A 21,733-nucleotide genomic window follows, 5' to 3' on the forward strand; every position below is an offset into this window, starting at 1 on the left:
CGTCATCTAGCTGCATAATGTGTTATAAGAAGCCGAGTTTGGCAAGAAATCAGTTCAAAATTGAAGATTTTATCCCCACAACTGCAGCACAGAAACAACACTTCAACCAATGATGCAATGCACCTGAAATCCTCTCATCCACCTCTAAAGCTGGTACCAAAAATAGACTCCCCTTCTGCCTTGGCTAAGATTTAGTTTCCACCTCTACCTCCCATATCACGCCTACTGGTTGCCGTTACTCCTCGATGCAAGGTGTTAACTTTGGCTGACAAGTAAAATTCGAATCTCCACACAAAATAGCTGCCCAAAACATCAGCTCGATGCTCAAACCCGGCTCAAAACAAAAAGGAGTGAGAGAAGAATCTACTTACCGTGGCAGTTTCCGCTGCAGCATTGTGAGTTGCCTTCAGGTAGTGTACAAGAAACTATGAGTTTTTTTCTGTTAGCATGTTGATGCATAGCAGATTTGGGAGGGGGAGTGAATCGACATACGTCCGTTGAAAATGCATTGGCGTTCCTGGAGCTCGGCTGGGATGGCGACGGCGGATGCGACGCTGAGGACGGTGGCGAGGACTGCAACGAGCTTCATAATGAATGTTTTTTTGAAGTGATTGATTTCAAGTAAGAGTTGTACTGTTGATATGTAGATGTAGATGTAGAATGATGTCTCCCAACTCCATCAGAGCGAAGCCAGTATTTATACTTGAAAATTCCCTCTTCCATAAGTTACCCTGTTGCTTGATAGTAGTTAGCATGTCAAGTGATCATATGGATCTCTTGCTCGATCGCACTATGAAATACCCTGCTCGGCAAACAATGGCACGTGGCATAGTGAATTCAGAGGGGCTGGTGAAGGACCCCTGCAAGCCACGCCTACTTCACCCTGTAAGCCTAGACTTTCAGGACAGAACCGGCCCGCATTGCTCCGAATATGCTGGTCGCTTGCATCCAAGTACCTTGGTTGTATTCCTAGCGAGGCCGGAAGCCTGTTAGTCTTCATGCTGTTGGATTCCATATATACATATCATGAATCTCGTTGAGATGTTGTTTTTTTGTTGCTACTACCACTGCATTGATGCCAAAGATTTATGGAATAGCTCTGATTATTAACACAGCATAGCAAGACTCCAAGCATACTAATTGAGCCTTACCCATTCTTGCTAAGCTCTGGGTTCTGCCGTTGAAACAAAAGTCCGAGATTCTTACCTCCGTAGTACAGCCGTACCGGCCAACGGGAGTTCTCAATATTCATCAGTCATGCTAACCGGTAGTTCGCTAGATTCCATTTTTTGTCCGCCAGCCGCAAAGTATTTTGACGTGGTATATGCAACAATTAAAAACATAAAGCAAAGCAAACAGATAAAATATGTAGAGACATGTTATTGTGCAGGTGTTTAAGAGAGCGCCTAACAATCGATCTATATGCATTCCATGCTGTGTAACTTGATTGAGTAAGCTCCTGCTGTATTAGTGTAGCTACTTCGGTTCCTGCCGTCTTATCGGGGGCGCAAACCCAGATTAGTATGTATACAATCCTCAATCGATCCAAGCAGCTCTTTTACGTGGCGGCAAGGGCACCCTTTGTGGCTTAAATAGTTACAAGTATTAACACCCTGATTTCACCGACCACGGGTCCAGAATTTTGGTATCCCATCGGACCTAGACTTCATCCGGAAGAGGAACTGATAACAAGGCCAGAGCGCAAACCGCATCAAGCACCGGAGTGCCGTTGCGGGGCAATCAGATACTCGTATAGATGCCTCGCCTCGGCACTATTTGGCTGAAACAGCCGGGTGTCAAGGTATATCCTTTCGTATTGTGGCTGCAATGCTTTTGTAAAAAATGTGGGCGAAGGTTGGCTGTATGGATCTTCCAGAGATCTGGACTCCGTATTAGTAAAGCTGCGCTAACCCATACTACTTATCTGGGAGGCAGCGGCACATCGGCGGCAACATCTAACTATTGAGAACTCTCCTTCCCGCATATTCAAGAGTTGGTCTTTCAAGGAGCTGTTGGTCTTTCAAAGGTTTCACGTAGGTAGACTTGTCGATCTTGTTGTAGGTAGATACAACGAGCGTAGAACCTCATGTTTGTGCGCAGTGAAGTATCACGGAAATATGAATGTACTTCATGTTTAAGTGTCTGTGTATAACAGTGCTTGATAAGCACGAGATTTTTGAATCCGGTGGTGTCCGAAAGAACGATACTTAGCGGGGAATTACGATAATTTATCTCGCGTTACATTACCCCATGGGAGTTGGGCGCGCGTTTAGAAAAAGAAAGTACTAGCTAAGCTAACTAAAAAGAGAATGACATACGTAGAGCCAAGACTAATTTACCGCAGTAGCGTGAGCGTTTAAAAAAACATGGGGCAAAACAACGCTTACCATACATAGGGTTAGGCAACTCAATCCTGCTTTATTGCTCTGACCGATGTTCAAGCATTCGGAGGTACCGGATACAAGTAAGTAGCACTGAAGGAATTTCCTTCCATGTCTAATCTATCATGCGTTACCTGCCAATATTTCGAACGTCACTCCACTTTTTAGGATGCCCCCGGTTGTTGCACTTTGGAACATAGCATCTCGTATATCGCATGATTCAAGAAAGAACAATGGCACTATTTCGGGAAGGGGCCAAGGCCACTATATTATATCCATTCTCAAATCACATGTATAGCTTGAAAAGTAATATACTAAAAAAATAGATGGGAGCGAAAACAGTGAGCCCACTTGCAGCAGAGACACTCCAGTACTCGTCTACCAGGACTCTGGCCTGCTCTCTTGAACTACAGTCCCCAACTCAGTGCTAACATACGACTGTTGTGAGCCACGTCTTTGACAAGAAGGCAAAATCTCTTGTCCAACCTATCATCATCTCATCTAGGGCAGTACATTATCAAGCATGTAAATATATGTATGGCTACAGACCATCGTCATTGTCTTTGTCCACCATTACTTCAATACATACAAAATAACATACTAGACTCTCAGAGAACACCTCTCGATCAGCAAACATATGTACATGCAATTGGGAACATCCAAACTCTCCCTTCAAGTCCAACAAAGCCATCCCTAATTTCACACGATATCGCCATGATTCTACCATGTCAACTCTTGGCCATCGGCGTCTCCACACCTTACAGAATACGAAGTAACCGTTGTCACAACTTAATGGATATATATCACATTTTTCTTATATCTACAAGCGAAGTAGAGAGCATGGATGCTTGCACAGACGCCTTCCAACCCTCATCAATCCCGTCTACACCTAAGCGGAGTATAGCAGCAATAGATGACACAACTCCCAATATCTTACAAACTCCTCTTCTCAAACTTTTCCTCATAGCACTGAATCTTATCGCCAACTCTGAAATCTTCCCAGCCGTCAAATGAGATACCACACTCCGTGTCCTTGCGCATCTGCTCGACGTCTTTCTTTTGATTCTTGAGTGAAGTGATGACACCTGTGAAACAAGAGATATTAGCGTGTGTCAGTTTTTGGGAAATTTCGGGTGCAAAACGTACCATCATGAACAAGCGTCTCACCACGGAGCACTCTTGCTTTTGTGCCCCTATCAACGACACCGTTGCGCACCTTTGATCCCGCAACTTTCATCTTTTTCTTGCCACCCAAGCCAATCTCGAATACGGCTGCAATATCCACCTCACCTGTGACTTTTTGAATGACCTTTGGCGCGAGCTTCTCAGATAAAAGCTCCTTGACATTTTCGACAACGCGGTATATGATATTGCTGTCGAGGATCTTGACACCCTTTTCCTCTGCGAGCTTAGCAACATTTCCGGGAATGGTAGTGTTGAAGTTGACAATGTGGCCGTTTGCATCAGCTGCGTGCGAAACGTCGAATTCTGAAGGTGCACCGACGCCATGGCGGAGGATGCGCGTAGAGACTTCTGCGTTGCCAAGAGCAGCGACAGAGTCGATGACTGCTTCTACAGAGCCAGAGACGTCACCTTTGATGATGAAACTTATGACTTCCGGGCCAGCGTCCTTCTTTTCAGGAGTCGTGGGCTCCTCACCATTCTCGATAGCCTTGGCGGAAGCTTCCTCAGCTTCACGACGCTCGGCTTCCAGACGACGGGATTCGTTGATAGCTTCCATGTCGCGCGCCATTTGTTCCCTCTCCACCTTTTCGCTGCGCAACTCAGTAACAGAAGTTGCGTGCTGTTCGTCCTCAGCTTGAAGCACTTCGTCACCAGCAATGGGTTGGTCGCGCCAGCCATCGACTTCAACAGCCATACCGGGCCCAGCTTCCTTGACCATTGCACCGGCTTCATTACGCAGACTACGCACGCGTGTCCAGGTAGTGCCTGCAACAAGGGCTGTACCTTGGCGAAGAGTACCGCTACGGACAAGAACAGTAGCCACACGCCCAGACTTTTTAGTTGTACCTTCCAAGACCCATCCTTCCACGGCAGCCTGAGGATCAGCGCGGTGATCCAACATCTCCGAGAGAGTAGAGATAGCTTCTTCTAAGTCTGGAATACCCTGACCAGTCTTCCCACTCACACAGACAGTTTGGACATCACCACCAAAGTCCTCAATCTCAATGCCGTGGCGACCGAGATCGAGCTTGACAGCCTCTGGGTCGGCTTGTGCTTTATCAATCTTGTTGATGGCAACAATCATGGGCACCTTGGCAGCCTGCGCGTGCTTGATAGCCTCAACAGTTTGTGGCATGACAGAGTCGTCAGCGGCAACTACCAAAACGACAATGTCGGTGACGTTGGCACCACGAGCGCGCATCGTCTCGAAAGCAGAATGGCCGGGCGTATCAAGAAAGGTAATCTTCTTTCCGTTTGCTAGCGGCACGCTGAAAGCACCAATATGTTGCGTGATGCCACCAAACTCAGTAGCAGCTACACTGGTCGAGCGCATATAATCAAGAATTGTAGTCTTTCCATGGTCAACGTGCCCCATGATAGTGACAACCGGTGGTCGAGCAGGGAGTTCAGCGTAGGCCTCGGGTTCCAAAGGCGGTGCGGGGTACAGATCACCATCTTCTTCTTCAGACTGGAAGATGGGTTCGAAGTTGTACTCTTGTGCGATGAGTCCAGCATGTTCGGCGTTGAGGATATGGTCATTTTGCACGTCCTCGAAACCCAGCTCTTCCAGTTTCTGCACAAAGTCTTCCACTCGTAGTTTCAACGCTCCGGCGAGATTGGCGACAGTGATATACTCTGGTAGAGAGATGGGAGTTGGCTCGTTCTTTGCAGCCTGTGCCGCCTTCTTCGCTTCGGCCCGCAGTCTCTTGCGCTCTGCCTTGCTAATAGATGGGCGGTCCTCGTCTTCTTCGTCTTCGAACCGCTGTATCCGCCCTCTCCTGCCCTTGGTGCCGCCCTGACGGCGTGCAGGCTCTTCATACCGGTTCTTTTCCTCGGGCTCATCGAATGCGAAGCGGCTCCGTCTTCTCTCGCTCTCAATGTCATTGCGTCGTCTGGTATCCTCCTCAATTCGTGACGGAGACGGAGGTTCAATGTCCAGTTTGCCCTTTGACTTTTGTGCCCAAGCCTCAGCTGCATCTGAGATGGACTCCTTGTAGCGTTGGGGTGGACGGTACATTGTTGTTGCTTGTTCTGTTCGCTGTTGCTGCGGCTTTTCACGTAATGTTGGCTTTGTTGGACATGTGGTACTTGTGTGTTCCTTGGAGCCACAATGCCAGCAGGTTCGTTGCGCGTTGGCGTTTCTTGCAAGCGGCTGATATGGCTTGGACGGCCGACTAGTCGTAGATGCATCGCCCAATAACTTCGATATTTCATCTTGGTCCAGCATCTTCCTTTGTGGTGGTGCTCTCGCGGCCGGCTGCATCCGTCGATGGTCTGACGCGAGTGAGGCGCCATCGTGTTGGGGCTCGTTGCGTCGTCTCAAGTGGCCAGGACTGAATGCAGGCATGTTGACCTGTGGTCTGGCATCCATATTGACTGTATAGCGATTCTGTTGCATGTTCCTGTATTCATTTCGGTCGGTGACGCCCGCACGCCGAGGGGCAGGTGCAAAGCGATCTCTGGTCTGATTGCGGCCATGTCCCTCGGTCGCACCCACTCTATTCACTGGCCGTCGGTCGAGGGAATTCTGTCGGGGTGGCTGTGGTTGTGGTTGCTGCGGTCTCTGTGCTGCCAATGCGGCCTTCATCCTCTCTGCTGGTGACATATATCCTCCTTGCTGTGGTTGAGGGGCAAAGGCAGCACTGGCAGCCAACGCCTGGCGCATCAGCTGTGCCTGCGACATGGGCTGCTCGCGTTCATTTGCATCTTTGTAGATGATGCCTTCTGCTGACTGCGGCGTTCGGCTGGACGAGTTGAGTTGTCTTCGCTGGGCGGCGTGGGATGGCGTAGAGACGGCCAATTGACGAGAGGCACAGAAGATGCAAACATCGCGGGTCGAAGAAACCTGCACGTGTGTCAATTACTGAGCTGAGGAAATACGTAGTGAATTGTCCCGCTTACCCGAAGTCCACGCGCTCTTCGCATGTTGGGCGATGTGGTGTTGTGGTGCGTAGTGGCGGATGGAAGAGGCGCTCAAAAGTTTGGACAAGATCCCGCCCACAGATCCTTGCCCGTCTACCCGTTATCACTAGCCTAGCGCGGCAACCACTCGGCCGTTCCCCACCCTTCCCCCGTGGCTCCAGTCGTGTTTCATTCAATCAACATGGTGGCATTAGCAACACTCATCTTCCAAACAGTATGCTCAATTGACTCGGCAGTCATGATACAATAGTCTCTATGTTGCTAATCATATAAAAGGCATTACAAAATAAAGTATAAACCACCAAGATAAATCTAATCTACGCTATGCAAAATGACCAAGAAACCAACAATCCAAATCAAACACACCATTGCCATGCTAGATCAAATACCATACAAACACATCCCTCTCATGTTCCCTCAAGACCTCGACCTCAAAGAGGCACATTAGGCTTGATCGCCCCACCCTGACTCTTCGCAGGATCAACACTGGGTTGCTTCGTCACCGTTCCCTTGGCAGCCTCCTTGTACTTCGCCAACGTCTTCTCATTGTCACTGAAATCCTGGTTAATAACCCCACTCATGCCCCTCTGGCAATGATCCCCATTCGTCTGCGAGCAGTAGAACCATATGGGCTTCGTATCCTTGACCATGAACGTGAAAACGTTGGGAGCTTCACCGGCTGTAGTGTTAAAGTTGAAGCCGGAGAAAAAGGCGTCGGGGGTGTTGAGTGGTGCGCAGGGTTGGGCGAAGGAGGATTGGACTACTGAGTGCGCTTTGGGTAGGAAGTGGAATTCGATCAGGTCGCCAGGGAGAGCGACGACGTTTTCGGGCTCGAAGTGCAGGCCTGAGTTTGCGGTTGTGGACCCGGCAGTAATGCGGTGGGTTACGCCTGTGGGGTTGATAGTAGAGGCGGGAATGGCGACGGCGTTGGTGAGGGTGGAGAGAAGGGTGGCCGTGAAGACCATGGTGGAGGAGAAAGAGAGCATGATGATTATTTTATCTGGGGTTGGGGTTTTAGAGATTTGAAAATCTGTATGGGAATTGATGTGGATACTTGAATAAGTAGGCAGATGAGTGCGTGAATGCTTGCTGATGTGATGATAGAATTATTTCACAGCATATTCTCACACACATATATACTGGCCTGCCTTCAAGTGTCAAACAATCAGCATTCTATTCATGTCCTGGACTTAGCCCCCGGATGCTGTTTTTGCCGGAGGAAAGTAAGCTGGATGCTATTGTTGATGTTGCAATTTCGCTAAGGTGGATGAACACAGCCTCAGACTCATCCTTGACCATGCTGCGGCGAGCCAGGCCAGCAACGAGTTTGAACTCGAGAGACAGCATCTCACTGGTTACCAATTTCTTTTTCGGATCCGAGTTATTCCTGGAATCGTCGTGTGCTGCGCTGATAAGTGAAGTGGCAGGCCTTGATGATGCGGCTGAAATTGATGACGCCAGTTACTACTTGGTCTCCTGTGGCTGAGCCTCTGAGAAGATAACACCATGCTGAGCAATCCCCATAGCGCTTTGTCGGCTTGGAACCTATTTTCTCTATAGTGCCATTTTGGTGCTGATGATGATGGTGACGGTGCTAGTGGCCATGATGAGCTGCCGCATCAGCTACTCGTGCTCGGAAGCAGTGGCATCCGAAGAAGGCAACTGCACCATGTGATATTGTTCATTAATCTGTAAAGGAAGTATTACTGTTGTTCATTGCTGGCTATTTTTTGATCAGCAGGTGGCAGCTTAGTCAATGGAGGGTGATGTTCTTAAACCTCATCTCTTTTCGGCTAAAGCCTTGACGCTGGAACCTAACTGTGTAGTCATTTATGTTTCCACGGAATTTGTCGCTGCGTAATCGAAACGTCAAAGAATGTTAGCGTCGTCAATGTGAGTTTGTTATAGAAGGATATGCCAGATGATAAGTAAACAGCGCCACGCTTCAGCTGCCCCGTTAGTCATGTCTTCTTACACCCACCATTCTTCTGACTCTTTGCTCAACGAAACACACGAATGAAAAGCACGCCCACTAAAATAGCGCAACAGCAACCAAATCTAAGTGCACACTAGTATCAAAGAATGTTACAATCTTTTCCTCATAGCATATGAATCTATACGTAAAACTCCTGGACGTGTGTATGAAGAACATTCCTTTTTAACTACGTCGTAGTGAATACGGCTAATTGCAAAGGGCAGCTTGATGTTGATGGGGGCTGTTTTAATCGGGTATTGTGTCGGACTAAGAGCCACCGATTCATGTTGATTGTCGCACCCCCACCGAGATCTCCAATGATGCGAACACCATCCTTGCTATACTAAGCGAAAAGTCGCATTCACACCCCAGCATTCGGCCCATTAGGTAGTTGGAGGTGACATGAGCATCGGCAAGCGATGCAGCTCTTGTCACGCATTCTGCCCTGTTACTCCTAAACCGCGCCTACGATGCTAATTGGATACAACACCTGGTAATGCAAGGGGGTTCACAGTCGGCAATGCAAGTGTACTAGTCATGATCAGTTCAGCAGACTCGTGCCATTCTTGCTGCTTGGTAGCCCCAACAACAATTGATACCTGAAATCAGCCCAATCGGTATGAGATGTGGCAAGCATGTGTGAAAAACAACAAAAAGTACGCCGATGGCGACCAGCTACCCACGAAGAAAAGACAGCAAGTATCCAAACTTTGCAACGAACACGCATACGTAAATGCGTACCTACATATACGTATGTATGTACGCCGCCGAAGTGTTGGAATAGTGGAGGCCAATCGCAGGCCTTACCGCGCCGTCCAGTAAGATAAGCGTGCGACGCTATCCACTGGCCCGGAATGTTTTTCGAGAGCTGGAACTATTGGATCCTGCGGCTGAGACGGACAAGAACATGCTCTCTGTACCTGAATGCATTTCGATAAAGTCTTCATCAAGATGCATTTACTTGCTGTTCTAGTAGGGTTGCTTACTACTTACAAGAAAATCCGGCCCGAAGAGACCATGCGTCAACACCATGATCTCAACGGGGTTATCGAGCCAACTAATCTACGACATCGAGCCGCCTAAGCTTTCATACAGGTAGTCTAAACGCCTAGCGTACCCTTTGATTACAAAAGTCCGGCTGCGCGATCGTCACGCTACAGGACGAGCAACTTTTCCTGTGCCTATGAGATCAGGGATCGCCGGGCCCGGACTTTCGGGTTTCTTGGCAACTAAAACGCCGACATAGTACTGCAACAAATTGAACCTGGATCCACGGCAGCGTATCGAATGCGCATTACTAGTAAGGTGGCGCACAACTCTGGTCCGTGGAAGAGCGTGGGTGCCTAGAATGCACATGTACGTACAGGGAACACTGAGGGTGGGGAAAGGAAAAAGGAATTCTCTTGGTTCTGAGTCGCAATTGACGATTCGTGATGCGATTTGGGGAACCGCTTGGTGTGCACGAAAGCAAAAGTAACAGGCCGAGGCAACTTCCATGTGTAGGGACTCGAGTAGGTTCGTCCGACTATTATGCCAGTAGTAATAGGGCAGTTCACCTGATACCCAAGAGAGATTAGCAGGGTGCTATCTATGAATACAGTGCGGAGCCGGGCGTGTCATACACTGTCTGGGCCGTCGGCATGTCAAATTCACAAGGGTGCCGAAGTGCTAAAGGGGAACAGGAACAGGCGTGCCGCTGCATGGGCTAGGATATCGTCAACGAGCCTTTCTCTAACGGCCGTTGCACTTGTCCAAGTGGAGAAGGATCCCTGTCAAACTAAGGGACGGGTGCTGTGGAGCGTGTCAAATAGCCTTTTGTGCTTAGTCGACCTGTCTTGCCTTAACCCCCCCCGAAAAAATATAAGTACTACAGGCAGGCAGGCAGTATCATTCTCATTATCTCGATAATCACGGACAAACAAAATGCACAACTCTGTCTTGCTTGCCCTTTGGGCCGGCATCTCTTTTGTACTTTACAAGATCGCATGCTCAATCATTGTTTCCCGTAAGCGTGCCGCCACGGCCCGCCAGTTGGGCTGCTTGCCCGCCCCTCCTTTGGAGTTGGTACCATTTGACCCTCTTGGGATACACAACATTGCTATTCTGATCCAGGCGGACAAAAACTCTCTTGTTCCTCAATGGATGGAAGAGCGCCACAAGCGAGCTTGTGCCAAGGCTGGCAGGGAAATCACTACGTTTCATCAGAACGTCATGGGCGGCGAGAACTATTTCACCATTGAGCCAAAGAACATTCAAGCCATTCTGGCAACTCAGTTCAAGGACTTTGGTCTTGGAATTGTCCGAAACAGGAACTTCTCTCCCCTACTCGGTCACGGCATTGTAAGCGGCAAACTGGGTATATTCAATGGCATGTCCAGATCACTAACAGTATACACAGTTCTCTACAGATGGCGAGCAATGGGCAGGTGCAAGAGCCCTGCTCCGACCCCAATTTGCCCGGGACCAAGTCAGTGACCTAGAGCTCGAAGAACAACATGTCCAGCACCTGCTACAAGCAATTCCCAAAAATGCCAATGGCTGGACCGACGTCACCGACATTGAGCCTCTCTTCTTCCGCCTAACCATTGACTCCGCCACGGAATTCCTCTTTGGCGAAAGCGTCGACTCGCAGCTCTCCGCCCTCCCAGGCTACAAATCCAGCCGCGCTCCCCTCGCCATCAGCGAGCAAGACTTCGGCGTAGCCTTCGACAGAGCCCAAGCCCAAATCTCCACCGCTACCCGCTTCGGCGATGCCTCCTGGCTCGTCTTCAGCGGCGACAGGTCGCACATCCAGCGCTGCCACAGCTTCATCGACCACTACGTACAACTTGCCCTCTCCAAAGACAAATCCCGGCCCCAATCCCCCTCCTCGGACAAGAAACAAAAATACATCTTCCTCGACGCCCTCGTGGAATCAACCCGCGACCCCGTCGAACTCCGCACCCACCTCATCTCCATCCTCCTCGCCGGCCGCGACACCACCGCCTCCCTCCTCTCCTACATCTTCATGTGCTTTGCACAGCACCCACACGTCTACCAGCACCTACGCTCCGTCGTCCTCTCAACCTTCGGTACCTATTCCTCGCCGCAAAACCTCACCTTCGAAGCCCTCAAATCCTGCGCTTACCTCCAATGGGTCATCAACGAGACCCTGCGCCTCTACCCCGTCGTCCCCATTGATGGCCGCCGCGCTCTCCGCGACACGACGATCCCTACAGGCGGTGGTCCCGACGGCACAGCCCCGATCTTTGTGCAAAAGGATACGAATGTAGAGTATAGTGTGTACGTTATGCATCGGCGCAAAGACCTCTGGGGCCCAGATGCGGACAAGTATCGGCCTGAGCGCTGGGACGGCAGGAAAGCCGGGTGGGAGTACCTGCCGTTTAACGGCGGCCCGAGGATTTGCATTGGCCAGCAGTTTGCCCTGGTTGAGGCTGCGTATACGATTGTGAGGTTGACACAGAAGTTTGAGCGGATTGAGAGTGCAGGCAATCTGTGGGATCCCGTGGAGAAGGGAGGCGAGGGCATCATCAAGCACAAGTTGAGTTTGACAATGTGTCCTGATGGGGTTAGGTTGAGAATGAAGGAGGCTGCGGAGTAAGAGAGAAGTGCTAAGATAGATCGGATGGGTGGTTTGTGTTGTTTTCCTTTCATGGGTTTTGCATTGCGGGAATAATGGATGAAATAATGAATCGTCTTTTTCCTTCGCTTTTCAGTCTGTCCAAGTAGTCTTGTATCTTAGTCTTGCATTAAAAAAAAAGTGTCGCATGCACCAAAATCAAAATGCTTCGTCGTAAAAAAACAACAGCAATCTTCCTGATCCTCACTTCTTACAACTCTGCCTGGTACACTTCCTCTTGGCTCGCTTCCGAACCAGCCGCCCACCGATTCGCTATCAGCTTAGCAACATTTTTGCCACTCAAAGCACTAGTTTCCATGGTGCTGATGAAGCTCTCAATGCCACTGGTATACCAAAGTCCATCATCGAGCTCAATTTCTTCAAACGTCACACGCGGGTATTCTCGAGGATATGAATGCCAAATCTTGTGGTGAATCCAGCTAACATTTCCATTGGCTTCGCCGTGCTCAGCTTCCTCATCCGAGACTTCTGCGCCGAGAATGTGGGAGAGAAAGGTAGCATTGACGCGGGAAGGAGAAAAGATCTTGTAGATGTATTCATGTCGGGCTGGTGATGCTCGCTTGTTGACGCCAGTGCCAGTAATCGAGATGCTATAGAAATTGGGGGAGCCTGCCCCGTCTACAACTTGTTCAGATGGGGGTAGGGTGGTAAGGATAGTTGTTGGTACGGGCGACTTGACATCCAGATTGAATGCCGCTTGGCTAAGTTGAAATGGCGTCGCAAACAGTGTCGTGTACAGCTTCGTGTATGGAATCTCGTCAGGAATGTGCTTTGGCGCGGGGTCGATAATAAGATCCGAATACTGCAGAGGCGACGCGAGAATAACCTCATCAAAAGAAGAAGTTTCACCCCCACTGGTAGTGATCTTATAGCTCCCGTCGGCCTGCTTTGAGATGTGGCTGACAGATGTGTTGAGATGGACGTTCCCGCCAGAAGTCTTCAGCATGTGAGCGAAAATCTGCCAGTTTCCACCTTCAATTTGCATGGCTCCATTGGTAGCCATGCATACCATTGTCTCCAAGCCATGAATGTACGGGAGATTAGAGGCATAGTTGACGCGAGTGCTGGCTTGAATGATGTCTTTCGAGAAGGCCTGTCCAATCCCATTCGCCTTGAGGTACTGTTCGCCCGTGACTCCTGTGACCTCCAACAGACCTACACTCTCAACGGCAGCACTGAGACTCTTCCACGGGAATACCGGCTCGTCGTACATCGTCAAGAACTTGCCGACGGCACTCTTCATCAACCTGTCGGTCCAGTATGGCGCAGCGCCATATTTCCAGAGCATTTTTCCAATGGTCCACCAACTATCTCCTGAGTGGACGATCACAACAAATTCCTGGCCATTCCAAACGCCGAGGTCTGGTAGGTCGAGTTGCTCCGCAAAATCTCTAATATTTGTAGAAAGGTTGAAGTCTTCCATGGCCTTGACCATTATATGGTTGATTTGTACGAAGATGGAACCTCCAAGCTCGATGGAAACAGTCTTGTCATCCCACGGATGGACAGTCGTGGTGCGACCGCCAACATAACCGTTGCGCTCGAAGACGGTAATGTTTGTAGGTGTCTTCGCTTCGGCGGCATACTGGGCAAGATGGTAGGCAGCAGATGAGCCAGCTGCTCCAGCACCTGTTCCGAGTCAGCTCTGGGTAGTTTTTGTTTGAGTACGCAGCATACCTATGATGGCAACCTGCTTTGGGCGAGGAGGCGCATCGCTGGTGGTGAGAGCGCCTGCGAGCGGCAATAGCGGAGCAACACGCAAGAACCGCATCGTATTGATCTCGTACTTTGGTAAGAAGTAGCGATGATGAACCAGTTCAAGATATTTATTAGGGAACTAGAAGAATAAGGGGCTTCAAGTATGCCCGCAGGTCATTGTAGTATCCAAGTAGGCTGAACTGACGAGAGCAATGACGAGGCTGGGGGAGCAGGGATCAGCCACTGTCAGCAGCGACGATGCACCCCGTAGCAAACCTACTGTAACGCCATTAGGGGATCTTTTGAAACATCTTGAGTGAAGGCTCGTCTGGAATGCTTCGGCCATGTTCATCCCCATGCAACGTAATGAACACGTACATTGAGACGTGTCAAAGCTGGCCCAACAGGGTGCGCGTTTTCACGTGCGCGCTCGGATTCCCTGCAGGCGGAGTGGAGTTAGACATGCGAAGCTATTACTAACTCCGCGCCATTTTGGAGAGCACACAAAGGATGAAGTACCGAATGAATATTGGAGAGTTGATTTGAGAGGAATCTAACAATGAAATAAACTCAGAAACAAAGTCTCGTATGAAATATGCCGAAAGAATAATAACCGTTCAAACCCCTGGCGCCGTTAATCCAACCTGTACTTGTGCATCGCTCATCATAAATATCGTGAGATGGCCATCACCCAGGCAGCAGTCTGCCTCGAGCCTTACACATTTACCGGACATTACATTACTTCCTCATCCCATCATCATATGGCAAACTTGACTGTCCGCCTCGTCTCTACTTTCTTCATGGACATTACTTCGCGCTCGACTGTACCTTCTCTCGATGGCGTAGCCCTGACGCCTCTAAGGCGTCTTTCGCTACGCCTGGCTCTTGCTTCTCTAGTCTCTCTTAATTTCCACTCGTTCAGTTGTTGTCGTCGCTTTTGCGACCTCGCATAGGCTAGAGCGGGTGTAGGCTTGAATCCAATACCGTTGATGCCGGTACCGTCATCATCGGGGTCAGTTGACGGGTCAACAAGGTGCCCCGTGATCTCGCTGTCCTGCCACGTCAACGTCGACGGTGGGGGCGTCGGCGACCTTTTTCGTGGATGAGAACGTGAAGGAGAGTCGTGGTGCGCGTGAATCTCATGGTCTGCAGATGCATGTGGTTGCGCGGGTTTGCTTGCAGGTGATGAGGCGAAAATGGTGGGTTGCGCAAAGGAGGCGATATCTGGCAACAAGCGGGGCTGTGATGACTGAGGGGTCTCTGGTATTACCCTAGAGGACTCGGCCACGGGCGTACCAGTACCAATATCAAAAGCATCTCTATTGTTCTTGCTGTATTTTGTGGGAGTTTCCTGCACAGACTCAGTGCTCGGTCCGACAATACTGTCGACTCTGGTAGTATCGAGCTTCGGCCTCTTGCGTAGGACATCGTCGGTGGGGGTAAGCGGGGATAGTGGTATCGCCGCAAGTGCTGTCAGGGTCATGTCTCGCAGCTGGTCGGCGACAGCATTTCGTGGGCTATCACCGCCAGACGACGGGGCCGAACTGTCTCGTGGGCGTGATTCCAGTGCTGGACGCAGAGCCAAGGCCGTGTTGAGTAAAGGGATGGGCGCGGGCTGGTCGCGTTTGCGCTTGGGAGATGGGTGCGCCAGTTGTGTAGGCATTTCGCCGGTGGAAAGGGTCCAGAGTTACATGGATACTATTTGTATCGAGGGCAAAAGTACTCTTTGTCTTGTTGGTGTTGTTATTGTGGTTGTCGGGGCGAAAGAAGACGAGTCCAATTCCCACATGATCTCGCTGTTGGCTACGCGAATGTGGGGCCTGCGCACGAGCCCTGGTCGGCCGTAGGGCTGAGGCAACCCTGTCCTGCATCCAACTATCGCGTGGCTATCGAATGCAGACCAGACCCGCCGTCCATCACCGATATTGTATCTTTTGGTGGGTGGGTGTGTGTGTGGATATGTGTGGATTGAGAACATTATCTGCTCACTTAATTCTGCCAGCTCATAAATATCGGCCTGACGTAAACGGACTAGCTTATGTCGCGTCCGCCTCAGCTGTTGCCTGATAGTTGTCTGCAATCACTTCTAGTCACCTCTCTCTCTCTCTGGCCTAGGCCTCTTTCACTTGTCATCGTGCATGCAACACTTTTGAAGCGTCAATATCCCCTCCTCACCTTCACCCAGTCGCCATTATGGAGCAACAATCCATCCTCTCGTTCTTGACTACATCAAGAGCTCCCCAACGCTCTTCACGACCACAAAACTCACGCTCAGGTCACCCTTATCAAGATAACTCCAACTCAGAGTCCCACAAAAAACACCATTCCAAAGGCAAAAAGTACCCCAATAATAAACACCGCGGTCCCAATCATCGGCGCAACATGGATCTCGCAAAAGTCGCGGACGAAACCAAGGCCGTCCTCCCAGACATCCTAGCAGACATTCCCAACTTCGACGCAACCAAATCCTCCCTCAACAAGCTCGATGACACAGATGCACTCTCCCCTGCAGACTGTCCCGGTTTCAAATCCAAAGCGAGCATAAAAGTCCTAGACATGGACTCCTTCGACGCAGCCCTGCACCTCGATCCCACCTACACCGTCCAAAAACACCTAACCTCCTCACCTCCCAACTCCGTCCTCGTCCTCAACCTTGCCTCGGAGCGCTCCCCCGGTGGCGGCTGGCAAAAAGGCGCCCTAGCCCAAGAAGAATGCCTCTGCTACCGCTCCTCCCTCTCCCTCTCCCTCTCCCGCTCTTTCTACCCCCTTCCCACCCTTTCCGCAATCTACACCCCAAACGTCGTCCTCTTCCGCGATTCCATGCCAAATGGACATGCCCTTTTCCCCACTGCGCAGTTGCAGGATGCGTCGAGTCTACCAGCGGTATCCGTTGTTAGCGCTGCTGCGCTGCGGAAGCCCGCGTTGTCGGACGACAAAGCGACGTTTAAGCAATTGGGTGCTAGGGCGGCTACGAAGAGGAAGATTAGACTTGTACTCCGGATAGCGGCGCGGAACGGACACAGTAGACTGGTCCTGGGTGCGCTGGGTTGCGGTGTTTTTGCCAATCCGGCTGAAGACGTCGCACAGTGTTTTGCAGAGGTGTTTGATGAGGCTGAGTTTCAGGGTGGCTGGTGGGAAGAGGTTGTATTTGCTGTGTTGGACAATGTTAGTAGTGCGAGTGGGGAGGGGGGCCAAAATGGAAGCGGGAATTTTGGCATGTTCTATAGGGGGCTGCACGGGAAGGTGGTTTGATAGTATGGACATTTCCTTTTGGACAGGGTGGTTCAGATCTGGAAAGTTGACGATATGGCGATAAGGAAGTGGAGCAAAATATAGCATAAGATAGAACACTGATATGTAAAGTGTCCTCTCTATGAGATGATATTCTTAATGCATCTCTTTCTAATTGATATGGTTCTGCACGTTCACAGTATTAAGATGTCTCCTGGTTGGTATCTATATACCATGTAGGCATGTGCACAAGAAAACACGACAAACGCAAAAAGGCCATCTATTGGGCCCAAAAACAAGAAGAAGAAGAGAAAAAGAAAAGAAAAGGCTAAATGACCACACAGCACAACACTACCCTGACCCTCATGATTTGAACGTTTTGCTCCGGCCCGCAACCTCCTTTTGCGCCCTCGGTAATCCCTTTGGCGCATCCGCCATGCCTGCAAATGCTGTGAACCCTGCCTTCTTCTTCTTTTTGTCTTTCTTGTCCTTCTTCTTCTTTGCTTTCGGGTCCTCATCTTCGGCATGCAACACCGACTTGGCATTTGCGTAGTCGAAAACAGCCTCATCACCATTGAGTGCTGCAGCTTGAGCGGCTGCTTCCTCTTTCTTCTTTTGTTTCCGTGCAGCTTTCTTCGCCGCCTTTTCTCGGGCTTGTATGGCTTCTGGGCTTTCTTCTGGTGCGTCCAGCATAATTTCATCCCGCGTCATTGGATCGAGAGACTGTACAGAAGGTGCTTGCTCTTGAGCGTCACCTCGTTTTCGCTTTTTTCCTCCACCCAAGTGCTTCACAACAAAAGTGTCGGTTCGTTGATCTTCTGCTGGTCTCATCTCCTTTGGTACAAAGGTATGTTGTGGTTTCTCGGCCTTTGGTGTCGATGCAGCGGTTCCGTTTGCGTCGGCAAAGACTTGTGCTGTCAGAGGTGGCAGGGGAAGGGCAAGGTCAATATCGATTGTAGAGAGATTTTGCGTTGGCCGCGAGGCCTTGTCCTCTTTCCACAGCTTGCCCCAGAACTCTGAGCCTGGAGCTCGAGCAGCAGAGGTATGAATCGCTCGGGCTAGTGACGTGACTTGGTTAACTGGCGCTGGAGTCTTCTTCACTGTTTCTGCTGCAGTTTCTGATCCAGCTCTTTCTGCTTTTAGCATGTCTTCAATTGTCTGAAGTGTTGTGTGCAATTCTGGCCCATGTAGACCTTCTTTCTTGGCCTCTACAACTACGCCAACAAGCTCTTCTGCATGGGATCGGATAATGTGTGAAACGTGTTGTATGGCGTTGAAGAGTGCGGCCTTGTCCGCTGGCATTGCGCGGGCTACGGAAAATACGGCGTGATTTGGCATGATAAATAGCGGGCTCTCATCTTCTTTCCTTCCGAGATCGTCCCTCCATCTATGCACCGCTCGGAAGACGGCAAATTGCTCAGGAGTAAATTGAACCGGGGTTCGCGAGATAAGCTTATACCAGCCACTGGATCCAAGTCCTGTTTCGCTGTCGTAGATAGGGTGTTCATAGCGTTGTAACGATGTCTCCTTAGATTTTTCAAGTACATCCTGGACCTTGTTCTTGTCGGGGTCCGAAAAGTCGGACTTCTCAATCAGCTCATTGCGCATGTTGTCGTAGATGTAGAGAAGGAAATGGGTATCTGCGCGTGCGTATTCGAAGAGCTCTGGACTGAGCGGTCTTATGCGCCAATCTGCAAGTTGGTATTGTTTCTGGGCTGTGAACTTGACGTGTCTCTCAAGCAAGTAGGCTAGACTGGCTCCAGGATAGCCCAGTGCTCGGGCAGCATGGTAGGTGTCGAAGAGGCCAACAATGTAGAGTCCCAGATCGCGCTGCAGCCACATGATATCCATGTAAGCACCATGTAAAACTTTGAGAATGCTGGGATCCGCAAAGACTTCATTCAAGCACTCCAACTTCCGCCGCCAAGGTTTCAGTGTATCCACTATCCAGTCCTTGTCGCGAGTACTTATCTGCATCAAAGAAACCATGCCAATATAGGAACGATTGTCATGGTGTTCAAGATCCACGGCGATTTCCTTTGCTGTCTTCAGCTCAGAGAGCATGGTAGCCAGCGCTTCAGGCGTGTCGACTAGGGTTGCGGTTGTAGATTCAAAAGGCTTATATTGCTGCGGCTCGGCGTATTCGTAGACACTTGGTGGGTATTCGTACTCTTCGATTTCGGTTTGATAGGGATGCGGGTATCTGCACGGGATGTTAGCGTATAGAATTGCCATGGTACTTTTTGTCCTACTGTTCCCTTCCGCGCTTGTCCCTGAATGTCTTCAGACATTCTTCCAAGGGAATCTTCGCGTGTGGCTTGGATGTGACCAGTGGACGGAAGCCACCAGTCTCGTCGTTAGTCGGCACGTGCTCAAATTGGAGCTGTGGCTTTGGAATGATCTTTCTGTCGGCAATGTTGGGACGGGGCTTTACAGCGGCCTGTACACGGGTCAGACAATGGGCCTTGCTTTGGGCACACATGGCTGGAGATCCTACCTGTTCGCCAGCTGGGCTCAACCGCTTGACCACGCCGGTGTACTCATCCAGACTGGTATCGGCCTTCTCAAGCAAGCTGTCGATGACATCAACAACCCCCCTCCAATTGGCGTCTATGGCCTCCACATCGGGTAGCTTGGGACCTACAGCGTCCGAGCTCGCAGCAGCATTCTGGAGAAGGCGCTGCGCGAGGTGAAGGAGGCGCGCATTTTGGGCGTCCAACTGGGTGCCAGCCTCGGGGTTCAGTGACCTTTGAAAAGGGATGTCCGCCTTGCCAATGGCAGCGGCAGACCTGGTGGTTGGTTTGAGCGCGGCCGAGATCTCTGTCTGCAGTGTTTTAAAAGAGTCCATGGCGTTCCTCAGTATGCGTTCATTCTTCTGGACGGGTTTCGATAGCGTGGGCTCTGGGGGCAGCTCACTTTGACGTGGCGCGATGGGTTGGCGTGGAAAGGGTGCGCGTGTCGCAAATGGTTTGATGGAAGAAACCTTCAAATGATTTCAGAGTTAGCGCGCTTTGCTTATCGATAGCCAGGACAGTAGCTGCAACCTTCACTAGGTCCTCCGCATGCTGCTCCGGCCCACCCATCTCACAAGCATACTACAAAAAACATGTCAGCCTCATTAGCACCGGAATGCAACCAAGTCAAGGAGTGGGCATTGCATCTTGTCGTGGTGTTGCAGTCATTATGCTGACATTTGATAGGCGCTACGACAACTGCTTCCTAAAGTGGTACAGCGAGAGTACGTCACGCATCCATTGCGACTGGGAACTGGCCCTAATTAACATCTGCACAGAGTTTTTGCGTGGCACTGCTACAACTGATGACTGCAAACCCATCTTTGAGCAGTACGAAAAATGTCTTTCTGTCCGTACATGTGCCCATGAGGAACTGCACTGCATCTAATATGATCTACTAGAGAGCGCTGAATGAACGAGGCATTGACAAGATGCTTAAAGAAGTGCGCGAAGACAACAAAGAAAACGATGCCGAGCATATGAAACCTGTAAGTGTTGACCTATTCATGTCCGAAGTGTAATCTGATCAAGGCTCCAGAGTCGATGAGCATTGGAACATAGATACTAGTCCGTCCTGGTAGCATTTTTCCTTTCGCTTTTCAACTACCTCCACACTCCAAAATTTATCATGTTCACCAACATCCGGCCAGGGACTTTGTCCATGAACGTATCCGGAGATTTGATTTTTTTAGACTCGGTGCCAAGGTGCAAATATTCACCGACCGGCCGGACAGTGTCAACGCCAGCTTGGCCTCTTTGTACTATACTGTAGTCTTGGCATACCTATCTCATCTATATCTCTCATGCAACCAAGATATTTTAATGCCGATTTGCTAGATTCACACCTGTACAATGCGCTAAGCTTGCCCGTGACGACATGGGTCCCGAACCGCATTTGTTTCGGACCTACTATACCCAATCCACTTTAACAGTACACTAGTTTATAAAGCTGCTCTCTTTCGCACCTGTCCTTGATGGTTTACTGTTTGCATACCTGTCCCTCTCTCGAAAATGGCAACTAAAGTCGGTCTCAGCGTGCCAATGCCGCTCCTTGCTCCTGTTACTGCCACTTGGGCAGCTCCCTTCGCGGCCTACTACCTCTTCCTTCAACAGCGCATTGTAGCGAAGCGGTTTGGCACCAAGACGTAAGCCAAAGCTGATTGATATGTAAAGATTGCTTATAGACTAATCCTGGCGAAAGTGTTTTGGGTGATAAGTCGGGCGCACCTCAAGGTGCACACGACCCTCTCTTTGTGGACACACGTGCGCAAGCCAACTTTGTCGAAAACGTACCATTCATACTCTCAATTGCACTTCTTGCTGAGCTCAACGGAGCCAACAGGTAATTCTACCACGCCGATGTATGATTATGTTGGATTTAACCAGAGTGCTAGGACTTACCTCAGCTACGCTCTTGGTGCTCTTTTTGCTCTCCGTGTCGGCCATGTTGAGCTTGGCTTGCGGGCGCCCAGCGGGAAAGGTCCTGGAAGACCGCTTGGTTTTGTCGGCACTCAGGTGATATTAGCTGGGCTCGCTGGATATGCGGCGTACTTGGTCAAGGACTACTGGACCGTCTAAGCGACGAGTGCAACGATGTTAGGATGGCCCCGGCATTTGTAGGTTTCAGAAATACATGTTGTTAGTGAAAAGAAAGTAGAATTAAATTTACTTTTCGTGAAGACATGCA

General features: G+C 50.2%; 10 protein-coding genes across 10 annotated transcripts; 4 read left to right on the top strand and 6 right to left on the bottom strand.

Moving 5' to 3' along the window:
• Positions 1 to 363: 363 nt before the first annotated feature.
• On the bottom strand, positions 364 to 589 carry PSV08DRAFT_348883 (uncharacterized protein; the record flags this gene model as incomplete). Its single annotated transcript, XM_014222161.1, has 2 exons — positions 364 to 425; positions 493 to 589. The coding sequence occupies 2 exons, from the start codon at positions 587 to 589 to the stop codon at positions 364 to 366; spliced, it is 159 nt and encodes a 52-aa protein (XP_014077636.1).
• Positions 590 to 3,046: 2,457 nt separating this feature from the next.
• PSV08DRAFT_218346 (uncharacterized protein) lies at positions 3,047 to 6,491 on the bottom strand (the record flags this gene model as incomplete). Its single annotated transcript, XM_014222162.2, has 3 exons — positions 3,047 to 3,466; positions 3,528 to 6,411; positions 6,468 to 6,491. 3 exons carry the CDS (start codon positions 6,489 to 6,491, stop codon positions 3,315 to 3,317), a joined length of 3,060 nt encoding a protein of 1,019 aa, XP_014077637.1. The 3' UTR covers positions 3,047 to 3,314.
• Positions 6,492 to 6,730: 239 nt separating this feature from the next.
• On the bottom strand, positions 6,731 to 7,582 carry PSV08DRAFT_360165 (uncharacterized protein). The gene has a single exon (XM_014222163.2). It carries the CDS (start codon positions 7,472 to 7,474, stop codon positions 6,920 to 6,922), a length of 555 nt encoding a protein of 184 aa, XP_014077638.2. The 5' UTR covers positions 7,475 to 7,582; the 3' UTR covers positions 6,731 to 6,919.
• Positions 7,583 to 10,365: 2,783 nt separating this feature from the next.
• PSV08DRAFT_31253 (cytochrome P450) lies at positions 10,366 to 12,179 on the top strand. The gene is made up of 2 exons (XM_014222165.2): positions 10,366 to 10,803; positions 10,862 to 12,179. The coding sequence occupies exons 1-2, from the start codon at positions 10,387 to 10,389 to the stop codon at positions 12,062 to 12,064; spliced, it is 1,620 nt and encodes a 539-aa protein (XP_014077640.1). The 5' UTR covers positions 10,366 to 10,386; the 3' UTR covers positions 12,065 to 12,179.
• On the bottom strand, positions 12,179 to 13,974 carry PSV08DRAFT_31256 (Prenylcysteine lyase-domain-containing protein). The gene is made up of 2 exons (XM_014222166.2): positions 13,781 to 13,974; positions 12,179 to 13,732 (listed from the first exon to the last, which is right to left on the bottom strand). Exons 1-2 carry the CDS (start codon positions 13,872 to 13,874, stop codon positions 12,294 to 12,296), a joined length of 1,533 nt encoding a protein of 510 aa, XP_014077641.1. The 5' UTR covers positions 13,875 to 13,974; the 3' UTR covers positions 12,179 to 12,293.
• A 352-nt stretch (positions 13,975 to 14,326) lies between these two features.
• Positions 14,327 to 15,563, bottom strand: PSV08DRAFT_277557 (uncharacterized protein). Its single transcript, XM_014222167.2, has one exon. The coding sequence runs from the start codon at positions 15,462 to 15,464 to the stop codon at positions 14,559 to 14,561; it is 906 nt and encodes a 301-aa protein (XP_014077642.1). The 5' UTR covers positions 15,465 to 15,563; the 3' UTR covers positions 14,327 to 14,558.
• A 338-nt stretch (positions 15,564 to 15,901) lies between these two features.
• PSV08DRAFT_31259 (uncharacterized protein) lies at positions 15,902 to 17,147 on the top strand. Its single transcript, XM_014222168.2, has one exon. The coding sequence runs from the start codon at positions 15,995 to 15,997 to the stop codon at positions 17,051 to 17,053; it is 1,059 nt and encodes a 352-aa protein (XP_014077643.2). The 5' UTR covers positions 15,902 to 15,994; the 3' UTR covers positions 17,054 to 17,147.
• A 67-nt stretch (positions 17,148 to 17,214) lies between these two features.
• Positions 17,215 to 19,880, bottom strand: PSV08DRAFT_386577 (ribonuclease H-like domain-containing protein; the record flags this gene model as incomplete). The annotated part of the gene is made up of 3 exons (XM_014222169.2): positions 17,215 to 19,235; positions 19,285 to 19,472; positions 19,530 to 19,880. 3 exons carry the CDS (start codon positions 19,878 to 19,880, stop codon positions 17,396 to 17,398), a joined length of 2,379 nt encoding a protein of 792 aa, XP_014077644.1. The 3' UTR covers positions 17,215 to 17,395.
• A 233-nt stretch (positions 19,881 to 20,113) lies between these two features.
• Positions 20,114 to 20,648, top strand: PSV08DRAFT_277588 (mitochondrial distribution/morphology family 35/apoptosis). The gene is made up of 5 exons (XM_014222170.2): positions 20,114 to 20,179; positions 20,233 to 20,270; positions 20,325 to 20,395; positions 20,448 to 20,534; positions 20,585 to 20,648. The coding sequence occupies exons 1-5, from the start codon at positions 20,139 to 20,141 to the stop codon at positions 20,591 to 20,593; spliced, it is 246 nt and encodes an 81-aa protein (XP_014077645.1). The 5' UTR covers positions 20,114 to 20,138; the 3' UTR covers positions 20,594 to 20,648.
• A 163-nt stretch (positions 20,649 to 20,811) lies between these two features.
• Positions 20,812 to 21,733, top strand: PSV08DRAFT_277596 (membrane-associated, eicosanoid/glutathione metabolism protein). The gene is made up of 3 exons (XM_014222171.1): positions 20,812 to 21,191; positions 21,248 to 21,388; positions 21,441 to 21,733. Exons 1-3 carry the CDS (start codon positions 21,058 to 21,060, stop codon positions 21,622 to 21,624), a joined length of 459 nt encoding a protein of 152 aa, XP_014077646.1. The 5' UTR covers positions 20,812 to 21,057; the 3' UTR covers positions 21,625 to 21,733.

This window comes from Bipolaris maydis, assembly GCF_028858645.1.
Source record: "Bipolaris maydis strain C4 unplaced genomic scaffold PSV08scaffold_3, whole genome shotgun sequence".
Classification (NCBI taxonomy): Eukaryota; Fungi; Ascomycota; class Dothideomycetes; order Pleosporales; family Pleosporaceae; genus Bipolaris; species Bipolaris maydis.

Bases quoted from the DNA above. Each gene is read 5' to 3' on its own strand.
- PSV08DRAFT_31256 (XM_014222166.2), bottom strand. From the start codon at position 13,874: ATGCGGTTCTTGCGTGTTGCTCCGCTATTGCCGCTCGCAGGCGCTCTC. The intron at 13,733-13,780 runs GTATGCTGCGTA...GACTCGGAACAG, and splicing joins AAAGCAGGTTGCCATCATAG to GTGCTGGAGCAGCTGGCTCA.
- PSV08DRAFT_360165 (XM_014222163.2), bottom strand. From the start codon at position 7,474: ATGCTCTCTTTCTCCTCCACCATGGTCTTCACGGCCACCCTTCTCTCC.
- PSV08DRAFT_277588 (XM_014222170.2), top strand. From the start codon at position 20,139: ATGTCAGCCTCATTAGCACCGGAATGCAACCAAGTCAAGGA. The intron at 20,180-20,232 runs GTGGGCATTGCA...GACATTTGATAG, and splicing joins GAATGCAACCAAGTCAAGGA to GCGCTACGACAACTGCTTCC. The intron at 20,271-20,324 runs GTACGTCACGCA...ACATCTGCACAG, and splicing joins CCTAAAGTGGTACAGCGAGA to AGTTTTTGCGTGGCACTGCT.
- PSV08DRAFT_277557 (XM_014222167.2), bottom strand. From the start codon at position 15,464: ATGCCTACACAACTGGCGCACCCATCTCCCAAGCGCAAACGCGACCAG.
- PSV08DRAFT_31259 (XM_014222168.2), top strand. From the start codon at position 15,995: ATGGAGCAACAATCCATCCTCTCGTTCTTGACTACATCAAGAGCTCCC.
- PSV08DRAFT_31253 (XM_014222165.2), top strand. From the start codon at position 10,387: ATGCACAACTCTGTCTTGCTTGCCCTTTGGGCCGGCATCTCTTTTGTA. The intron at 10,804-10,861 runs GTAAGCGGCAAA...CAGTATACACAG, and splicing joins CCCTACTCGGTCACGGCATT to TTCTCTACAGATGGCGAGCA.
- PSV08DRAFT_277596 (XM_014222171.1), top strand. From the start codon at position 21,058: ATGGCAACTAAAGTCGGTCTCAGCGTGCCAATGCCGCTCCTTGCTCCT. The intron at 21,192-21,247 runs GTAAGCCAAAGC...TCCTGGCGAAAG, and splicing joins AAGCGGTTTGGCACCAAGAC to TGTTTTGGGTGATAAGTCGG. The intron at 21,389-21,440 runs GTAATTCTACCA...CCAGAGTGCTAG, and splicing joins GAGCTCAACGGAGCCAACAG to GACTTACCTCAGCTACGCTC.